The sequence below is a fragment of the Lycium barbarum genome, chromosome 1 (genome assembly GCF_019175385.1).
Source record: "Lycium barbarum isolate Lr01 chromosome 1, ASM1917538v2, whole genome shotgun sequence".
NCBI classification, from domain to species: domain Eukaryota; kingdom Viridiplantae; phylum Streptophyta; class Magnoliopsida; order Solanales; family Solanaceae; genus Lycium; species Lycium barbarum.
This window is the reverse complement of record NC_083337.1, coordinates 161,155,446-161,165,784: the sequence shown is the minus strand read 5'-3', so window position 1 is coordinate 161,165,784 and position 10,339 is coordinate 161,155,446. Positions and strand designations below refer to the sequence as shown.

At 35.7% G+C, this 10,339-nt stretch overlaps 1 protein-coding gene across 2 annotated transcripts; it reads left to right on the top strand.

The window, feature by feature from the left end:
- Nucleotides 1-5,477: 5,477 nt before the first annotated feature.
- LOC132625948 (homeobox protein knotted-1-like 8) lies at nucleotides 5,478-7,543 on the top strand. Of its 2 annotated transcripts, none has more exons than XM_060340624.1 (4): nucleotides 5,478-5,816; nucleotides 5,970-6,128; nucleotides 6,487-6,628; nucleotides 7,276-7,543. In XM_060340624.1, exons 1-4 carry the CDS (start codon nucleotides 5,646-5,648, stop codon nucleotides 7,305-7,307), a joined length of 504 nt encoding a protein of 167 aa, XP_060196607.1. In that variant the 5' UTR covers nucleotides 5,478-5,645; the 3' UTR covers nucleotides 7,308-7,543. The 2 variants fall into 2 exon arrangements, with proteins under 2 accessions (XP_060196607.1, XP_060196613.1); XM_060340630.1 differs by having other exon boundaries at nucleotides 5,481-5,816; nucleotides 5,973-6,128.
- Nucleotides 7,544-10,339: the final 2,796 nt, after the last annotated feature.

Below are 10,339 nucleotides of genomic sequence, written 5' to 3'. Positions count from 1 at the left end.
ACTTGCCTTAACAGTAACCCTTTTTGCTTTGACAATGAAACCCCCCCCCCCCCCCCTTCCCTCTCCGGTCCCCTCCATAAAAAAAGGAGAGATTTATGATATATTTATTGGATCTGTCGTGACTCCTACTTCTTCAGGTGGAACTTTATGTTAATAAGTTATGGTGATCGTCGTGATTTTGGTCATAAATCTTGATGAATCGTCAGGATATCAATCACAAGACTTGTCTTAACATGAAGTTATGATGGTCAAAATTTTGGCTACAAATCCTAACGAGTCGCGAAAATCTTTTTAGCATTTTGTTGCTAAAATCCTAGCGATTCGTCAAGATTTATGGCCAAAATCCTCACAATCATTCAAATCAACTCTAAATGACACCAATTTTGAAATAAAACCACCGTCTTAAAAAATATCAACCCAACAATTTCCTATTTTAGGTTCACGTAAACCTTCAAAAATTAGTAGATCCACTTCGTCTTCTTCAACAAGTTTTTTTCAAGCTCAAGAAATTCAATAATTATGTTCTTTAACAAATCCATAAGGCTGTACAATATACACCTAATAATGAAACATTACCCACACAATTACAATCACAAATAAGCAACGGGAAGAATGAGGAAGATTAGGAGGAAGAAGAAGCAATTTCCTGACGAAAATTTAAATATATAAAAGTTTTCTTAATAAGGCAAAAATTAAGTGGGTGTCCTTAGGAAAGATACCCGGCATAAATTTTTGAATTAGCCAATAATCATTTTTCAGACGACTGATTAAGATTTATAGCTATTGTTTATAATACATAAATAGGCCCTCAAATTTGGCCTCATTTTTTACGTATGCCCTTCAACTTTGGTGTGCAGAAGTAGGCACCTCAACTTGTAAAAAGTTGAACACGTAAACACAAATGCTGACGTGGCACTAACGTGACACATAAATTTTGGAGCTGACTGGATGATTATTTTATAAGTTAAAGTGTTCAACTGATAAAGTGGAGACAAGTTGAGGTGCATACTTATTCACAACCAAAGTTGGAGGGCATACTTTTAAAAGCTACGCTTCTTGAATCTCCTCTTGATGGTTTCGCTCGTTTGTTCTCTCTTGGTCCCAAGAGTGGGCTGAGCAATATAATGCTATGAGAATTGAGGATTTTGTAATATATTTATATGATTATTATTAGGATGTCTTCCACACAGATCACCTATTATGATATGTGTGTTCACATTATATATGAAGTCAGATATTATCTATTGCTCGTTGAATAAAGGGTCATTTTATGTCATTCTGGGACGTCTCGCTTCGGGGAGCAACGGTGTTTTAAAAGGTGTTTTTGGGGCGAGCCCCGAGGCTAGACCAAAAACCCCCAAGGCGTACGTGCGGGACGTAGGTATCATGGGGCGTATGTCCCAACCTTTCGGGCGTTCCCCTAGGCGTAAGCCCCAACATTCTGAGCTTTGATTTGGGGCGTAAGGCTCGAGAACTTTTTCAAATTTGAGCTAAAATTGCTTAATAAACCTTTTTTTCAAAAGTTAAATATCTAAAAGTTAACTCATGGTTAATTCTCAAACTAAAAATCTAAAGTCAAAAAAAATTCTAATTGTTTATCCTAATTTCATAATCTTTTCTATTTGTTGTTTACGGAGTAACAGATACACGTTAGGCCTTTGTATGCAAAGGCAAACTACAAAGCAAAGAGATTTGTCCTTCAATTCTTACTATGCTTTCATGCTTGCATTTTCCTATTTTATGCTTTATTTTCTTCAAAATCTTTTTAGCATTCTTCAATTTATCTTTTTCAAAATAGTTTTTAGTTTTAGAATTTCTTTTGGTATGGCTCTAGTTTAGATAATGTTTTGAAAACTCAATTTTGTCTATTTGTATTATAATGTTTTGAAAACTCAATTCGGAAATATCTGGACAAAGCTATCCAACAATTGAATCATATCAGGTCCCATTTTGATATGCATTAATGCATATATAGGTTTAGTCAACTACAATTATATCATCACGAACTTCTTTTGGCTTAAAGTGTATAAGATATTTTCTAAAATTTCATTTCTAATACGGAACATAATTCTACAAAAATAACAACTGTATTAGTTTTATGGTATTTCTCTATATATAAGCAATTCTTCTTATTTTTTATTTTAGAAATAGCTACCATGGTCAAAAACATTTATTTAACATGGTGAACAAAAAGGAAAATAGTTTCCTGATCACAAATGACACTTTTTTTTTAATTACTTTTTCATGGTTTAGATAAAGAGTACAGTGATTAAACTGTCACTGGACTATTGAAAAGAGGTGAATAAAGATATCTCTTTTTTCTCAAACTAAGCACTTATTTTTTTGCAAATTTTACTCAAAAGGTTACTCAAGCCAGAAAGTGATATATCGATCACTTAATTACTTGACACCTGATTTCTAAGCCAAAAAATATTTAGAAAACATTAAACTCAGTTTATATAAATAAAAAAACCTTATATCCGAACTAATACTTGGCCCATAAAATCCATTTATATGCTAAACAAATGCCGAAAAGAATAGGTTACAACTTCTGACAAAAAATATTTTCCAAGATAAACAAATCTTAAAAGTTTGAATTACTATATTTTTGTGCTTAAGGGGTCGTTTGGTTGCTGACTAGAATTATGCAAGTGTTAGTAATGCGTGAATTAGTTATAAGGAAATCTATGTATTATTTTATTTTGGAATTAGTTATGAGGGAATTTATGTATTATTTTATGCCTTGATTAGTTATGCAGGGTTTAGTTATTCATGCGTTAGTTATTCCATCTTCTATCTGGCATAAAATAATACATAGATTCCCTCATAACTTATAAATTTATTAGTTATGCGGGTTTCTAAATTGCGTACGACATAACGTATAGGTGTTTGAATTTTATACGTAACAAAAGAATATTATAAACAAAAGTATTACTTATGCAGAATTTAATTTATGAATAACTTAGCTCCTAACCAGCAACAAAATTAATTAATTATTGTAACAACTTAATCCAGAAGGAAGGAATGAGTCACAATACAAGGTGAAAAGTACATGTGCAACAGCACATTCGGACCCCATTGAAGCCAGTGACACTATCACCAAACGATGTGATGCAGCGGATGGGGCTGCTTTTTCTTTAACTAAAAGTCTCGGGTTCAAGCTCTTGGTATGAAATAAATCTTTAGTAGGAAGCGTTCCCCCCCCCCCCCCCCCCCGAATGGGATTCTACGCGGCGCGAATCCGAATATAGTTGGGCTCCAATACGGATACGAAACACTGGGTGAGGAAAAAAAAACAATGTGACACTGCTAGAGGTGTACATGGACCGGGTTGGTTCGGATTTCTTAAACACCAAACCAAACCAATTGTGTCGGGTTTTTAAATTTATATACCAAACCAAACCAATAAAATTCAGGTTTTTCAACCTCGGGTTTTCTCAGGTTATTCGGTTTTCTCGGGTTATTCGGGTTGTTTTCGGAATAGTCTTGATACAAAATATATAACTTTTACTTTAAATATTTCTTTAGTCCTACTAAGATATAACTATGTAATTAAAGTGTTTCATAAGAAAATAACACAAAATGTGAGAAGAGTGATGACATTGTATTAAAATATTCAACAAAAGATAATAAAATCGGTTAAAATAAATATTGCTAATTAATAAGTCATAAAGAAAATGACCATAATCTAAAAATATTAAGTCATCCTAAAATAAGTACGGCTAATAAGTATTAATTACATGACAAGAAAAAAAAACTTAAGTAATGTATTTTCACTCTCTAAACCAATTATGCAAAACTAAAGGAGATATATCCTACATTATTGTCATTCCTAGTGGTAAGTTGAATTTCTTTTGTTAGTATTAGTGTTGAGTTGGTTTTGGTTTGGACTTTATATGAGTTAATAACATTCATAGGATATAAAACTTATTCACATTCAAAATTCTAATTTCAAGCTTGAATAATATGATAATAGATAAAAAAAACTACAAAAAAAAATTAAGAAATATTTATAAATTACATTACAAATAAATATTTTTATGTATAAAATATTTTAAAAATTGAATACATGTAATGTCAGGTTGGTTTGGTTCGGTTTGACTTTTTTTATCTAAAACCAAACCAAACCAATTATGGTCAATTTTTTTTTTCAACACCAAACCACTAATCGGGTTTTTTTCTCGATTTGATTCGGTTTATCGATTTGGTGCGGTTTGTCGGTTTACTTTGTACACCCCTAGACGCTGCAACAGTCCGTGAACCAATGAACAGTGATAACAACATTCTTCTTCTCATAATACTCCATAGATAGTGATGACACTTTTGATAAAGACATATTTTGGAAAAGAACATTGAATACAGTTTCTCCACAGTAACGAGTTTGGATGCCTTCTCTCTCTGTCTTCAAATATTATGATTTGTGAAATTAGTAAAATACATGAAATAAAACATGTAGTAACATATTACAATATATAAATTTATATTGATGATGTAAAAAAATTATACTAGTATAACAATGCAGAGCCATAGTTAATTAGTTATATAATCACAAGCGAAGTCAAGATTTGAATTTTATGAATTTCAAATTTTAGGATAGCGACATCAGGTGTTAGTATTTGATCAGTTCTAAGTTTAATTTACATAATATATTTCGTGATTTCTTAATATAAATACATGGTTTAAATAAATTTATTGAGTTTAACCTAACCTCTATGTTGGTTTCTAGCTCCACCCCTAATTATATGTGTTAGATAGAACTGATAAACTAAAATTTTTGATTCCGCATAAGAGTATCACTTAAAGAGAGCGGGCCGGGGGCACTGTAACATGGAAAACAAAGTAAGAACTGACTCATCATAGAGCCCGTTTGGATTGGCTTATAAGTTGCTTATAAGCTGTTTTAAGTTTTTTTAAGTGTTTGGCTGGCCAGCTTAAAGTCATTTTGTGCTTAACTTATTTTTTTTGGTGGCCCAAATAAGTTGATAGTTCAACTTATTTTTTTTGCCTTATAAACTGTTTGCAGCTTATAAGCTGCTTAAAGTAAGTCCATCCGGCTCATAATGTAAATTGTACTAAGAGCCCGTTTGAATTGGCTTATAGGTTGCTTATAAGTTGTTTTCAGCTTTTTTGAGTGTTTGGCTGGCCAGCTTAAAATCATTTTGTGCTTAAAATAAGCTCAAAAAAATAATTGAGCCCATTTGACTTAGCTTATCTAAAGCAGTTTATAAGCTGAAAACAGCTTATAAGCAAAAAAAAAAAAAAAAAAGTTAGACTACCCGCGTAAGCCCATCCAAACAGGCTCTAAGTACTATCAAAGGTGTCCAGAATCCAAGAAGCCTATGAAATGTTCCTTTCGACAGTGCAAAAAAGAGATAAAAATATGAAGGCAGAAAAAAAGTCATATTCTCTCTCTGTATATGATAGGATAGGAGTGTGTTGCCTTTCTGACTGATAGAATAGGTCGTGCATGCATGGGTCAATCAGTTGCTTCCAAATATTTGGAGCTTTATATAATTTGCTATATTCCCTTTTTTTCCTATAACTAGTCATTTCAAGCAACCCTACTTCTTTCCATCTATAAAAGTGGACTATTGAGCTGTGGCATTTTTGTATAGTTTTAGATTTTAGGTTCTACATAATTGGACATGGAGACAAAAAGTGACAATTTTAAAGATGGAGAGGAAGAAAAGGGGTATTACTGTAGTTTTAGATCAGGTGAATCTGTGGAAGAAGATAATGAAGAAGAAATTAAGAGGAAAATTTCTTGCCACTCTTTGTATGATCTTTTGGTTGAGACTCACTTGGACTGTTTGAAGGTATTTTTATTTTTATATAAATGCATTTACTTGCATGAATTGTTCCATTATGAGTATCTTTTTCTTGTGTTGTTTCCATCTTCAAAACCTACTGTAATAATTTTCAATTTCTCACCTAAACTCCTGTAAAATTTTGCTGTGAGTTATAATTAGCAGGTTTGTTTGGGCATCAGCGAGACTGAAATTGAAAAAGCTGAAGCAAAGTTGTCAAAGTATAAGAAACCTATCACACGCACAATGGATCAAGCAGAATTGAACAATAAGTTCAGCTCACTCACAATGGATCAACCTGCTGAACTGGACAACTTCATGGTAACATTAACTTTCTTTTTCCTTTTTCCAAGTTTGAGAATCATTACTATATATATGTATATAAAAACTGCAACAGTTCGCCCAACTATTTTTCAAGTTATAATCCCATTTTATGGACTATATATTCAGTGGTGGAGGCATGATATTCACTGAGGATGTTGACCTTCTATACACTGATTTTCCGGCAAAGGGGTTCAGATGAACTCTCTTCTATAACCCCTATAGCTCTGCCCCTGCGGATATTATCTCTCAGATGATCACTTGATAACGTGGCCTAATTGTATAAACAATTACTATATCTTATATACTAAGGTTTTTAGGTCTGTAGTAAGCTAAGGATAAATTATTATGTGGACAGGAAGCATATTGTGTGGCTCTGAGCAAGCTAAAAGAAGCAATGGAGGAACCTCACTTTGAGTCCCTAAAGTTCATCAATCATATGTATTCTCAGCTCAGTGAACTCGTGGAACTTCCTTCTTCTGCTTCCACCACATCTTTTGGTAAGATTATATTAGTTCTATGTTTTACTAGTTAAAGCACACACTTCATGATTCAGATTACTACTCCTACTATTTTTGTTAGAAGGAATGCCAATCTTCATGCTGATAAAACTGAATTTGATAATGTAGTACATAGTGTTACATTTTATTTAGGCATAAACATTCTCATAAATGGTAAACCAAGCACTTTGTAGTCATCACAAATATGGTATAATTGTTCACTGACTCACAGCTTTAATTCCCTCACAAGTCACAACATGATCTTCTGTCAATTACAGTCTAGCTTGTTTGGCCAAGCTTATAAAAACAACTTATTTTAAAAAGTACTTTTGGCTAAAAGCAGTTTGTGTTTGGTCAATTAATTTAAAAATTACTTTTGAGCAGCAATTAGTGTTTGGCCAAGCTTTTAAAAAGTGATTTTAAGTATATTTTTAAAAAAAGTGCTTTTGGGCAAAAGCTATTTTTTTAGCTTCTGAAAAACTGCTTCTGCTACTCCCCAAAGTACTTATTTTCTCCCAAAATTTTGGCCAAACACCTCACTTTTTTTAAAATAAGCACTTATTGAAAAAATAAGTACTTTTGGGGGAAAAATAAGCTTGGCCAAACAGGCTAGAAATCTGAAATTGGTTCTTTTTTTTTTTTTTTAGGAGAGGGGATGAAAGCCCATGGTGACAAATGAGATGGTAGCAGAAGGAAGCTGATAGAGCCAAGATTCTATAAGCTCACAATTTAGCATCTTTTAATTATTTAAGTTACTAAACCTATATTAAGTAATGTATGTATGGTGGAATTTTCTTTGTTGTATATGTATGCTTTCTTTTTTGATGTAGCACATCATGTTAAGGATGAGGACTGCCAACAGCTGGTCGAATGGTTTCTGATATGATCAAGATACGAAAGGCTTGTTGAGTAAAAGTCCTCATATTCTACGTTACGTTCATTAGTTATGTCCATCATGTTATACATTTAATTTTAAGTGTTAACTTCTTCTTAATTATGAGGTAAAGTTGATTGGGTTACACTTAATTGCTTAACATATGGGGATAACTTTAGATGTATGAGATTAAACAGCCAAATGAATACAGGGTAGGAGTGTCATGAATTAGCTCAAGTTTGATCTTGTTGAGAGGGTTGGTCCAATAATGGTTTAAGATCTAACAAGTATATACTAAATGTTTTTGGGTCAAGATCGATTAATCAATCAGTCGGTCATAATTAAACCTACCCAGCTCAACATGAACATGCGTTGGATGGGCTGTTAGATAGATCAAAACACAAATTTAATAGTCAAAGGGCGAAAATATTGGGTGCGTCTGTTCAAGTTTGGATAAATAAAATAGAACTGATTGAGTCACTACATAGTTCCTAACCAAAACTATGCAAAATTAATTTAATTTGCTTTAATCAGGATAGTTTGAGTAATGGATCATCCCATAACCTAATAGTTATACTCGACTCAAGTTGAACATTTGAACTAGGTCTCACTTTTATGGACCCCTCTTCTCGAACATGAGCGTTTGCACCCAAGAACAAGAAAATGAACATTTTCTTTTGTTGTGCCACCCGAGTTGTATCCATTTTGGGACTTGATTTTCGTTGGAATTTGCACCAGTAAATCTCACTTTAGGGGATATAACACTCCTTACCAATTAGGTAACTGTATTTCCTTAAAACTTGAAACCTAGACCTCTAATTAAGAATGAAGGAGTATTTATCACACACCAACTTCTTGTTAAGAAAATGAACACTTGCAATGCTTGAATATGTACCCAAATAAACCTGTTAACCGGTTTGAACCGGACCGGACCGGTAACCGGTTAACAAACCGGCCGGTTTCCGATTAAAAAACCGGAACCGGTCCGGTTCAAACAGTGATTCCGGTCGTGAACAGTGATTCCGGCCAGTGAACAGTATTTTCCGGCAGAGAGCAACATTTTCGGCGGCGAACAGAGGTTTCTCGGTGGTGAACATGTTTTTATTTACTTGGAGTTAGTACCTCCAATAGCCCATTTCCGGTCTTTTAGCCTTATAAATTTTGCCTGCTCCGCATATTTCACTACTTATAGACTATTGCTAACTTGTGCTTTAGTATTGACCTTTCGTTTGTCTTAGATTAACCTTTCACTAGCATATATTTGTTTTACTGGCTTTGGTGAGGGATGGTAGACTAGGGTCATGTTCTCGGTTGGGATCGGGGGCCAGGTTTGGGGGGGCTAAGGGGGTTGAGGGAGCTTCTAGGTTGAGAGTAGGGTCTTGGAATATTGGGACTTTATCGGGAAAGTCCATAGAGTTAGTTAAGATTCTTAAGAAGAGGAGGATTAATATAGCTTGCGTCCAAGAGACTAAATGGGTAGGACCTAAAGCTAAGGAGGTGGACGGGTACAAGCTTTGGTTCTCGGGCAAGTCGAGGTATAGGAATGGGGTAGGGATCTTAGTAGATAGTGAGCTTAGAGATCAGGTGGTAGAGGTTAGGAGGATCAATGACAGGATGATGGCGATTAAGCTAGTCGTTGGAGGGTTCACCTTGAACATTATTAGTGCCTACGCGCCACAAGTGGGTTTGGACGAGGAGGTAAAAAGGCGCTTTTGGGAGGACTTGGACGAAGTGGTGGTAAATATACCGCCTACTGAGAAGTTATTCATAGGAGGAGAATTCAATGGGCACATTGGGTCTGTTTCGAGGGGTTATGACGAGGTGCATGGAGGATTTGGCTTCGAGGACAGGAATGGTGGAGGAGTCTCACTCCTGGATTTCGCAAAAGCTTTTGGATTGGTGGTAGCCAACTCGAGTTTTCCGAAGAAGGAGGAGCACTTGGTAACCTTCCGTAGCTCGGTGGCTGCGACGCAAATAGACTTTCTGCTTCTTAGAAAAGATGATAAAGGCCTCTGTAAGGACTTCAAGGTCATACCGAGTGAGAATCTTACGACCCAACATAAGCTATTGGTGATGGATTTGGAGATAAGAAGGAAAAAGAAGAAGAGGGTCGTGGATGACCGACCGAGGATTAGGTGGGGAAGTTTGACTCCGTCTAGTGCCCTAGAGATGGGGGAGAAGTTGATAGCTATGAGAGCGTGGGATAGCAGGGGGGATGCGAGCAGTATGTGGGATAGGACGGCCAGTTGCATTAGAGAAGCAGCTAGAGAGGTATTTGGGGTCTCACGAGGCCGCCGTGGTGGGCACCGAGGGGATTGGTGGTGGAATGGAGAAGTCCAAGGGAAGGTAGAAGCAAAGAAGCAGGCATATGTGAAGTTGGTAGATAGCAAGGATGATGAAGAGAAGCGGAAGAACAGGGAAAAGTATAAGATGGCGAGAAAGGAGGCGAAGTTGGCAGTTTCGGCGGCTAAAACGACTGCCTTTGAACGCCTTTATGCAGAACTAGAGGACAGAGGTGGGGATAAGAAGCTATTCAAGCTCGCCAAGGCGAGAGAGAGGAAGACACGCGACTTGGATCAAGTGAAGTGCATCAAGGACGAGGATGGCCAAGTGTTGGTACAGGAATCTCGCATTAGACAGAGATGGCAGTCATACTTTCATGAACTCTTGAACGAAGGAGGGGACAGAGACATTGTGTTGGAAGACTTGGAGCACTCGGATAGGCGTCGCAACTTTCGATATTGTAGGAGTATAAAGGTTGAGGAGGTTAAGGGAGTTGTTCGTAGGATGCGCAGGGGAAGAGCGACCGGACCTGACGAGATTCCTGGGGAATTTTG

What these genes read in the sequence shown, in the direction of transcription:
- LOC132625948 (XM_060340624.1), top strand. Translation starts at nt 5,646, where the DNA reads ATGGAGACAAAAAGTGACAATTTTAAAGATGGAGAGGAAGAAAAGGGG. An exon ending in CTCACTTGGACTGTTTGAAG is followed by an intron (nt 5,817 to 5,969) that starts GTATTTTTATTT and finishes AGTTATAATTAG; the next exon opens with CAGGTTTGTTTGGGCATCAG. An exon ending in TGCTTCCACCACATCTTTTG is followed by an intron (nt 6,629 to 7,275) that starts GTAAGATTATAT and finishes TTTTTTTTTTAG; the next exon opens with GAGAGGGGATGAAAGCCCAT.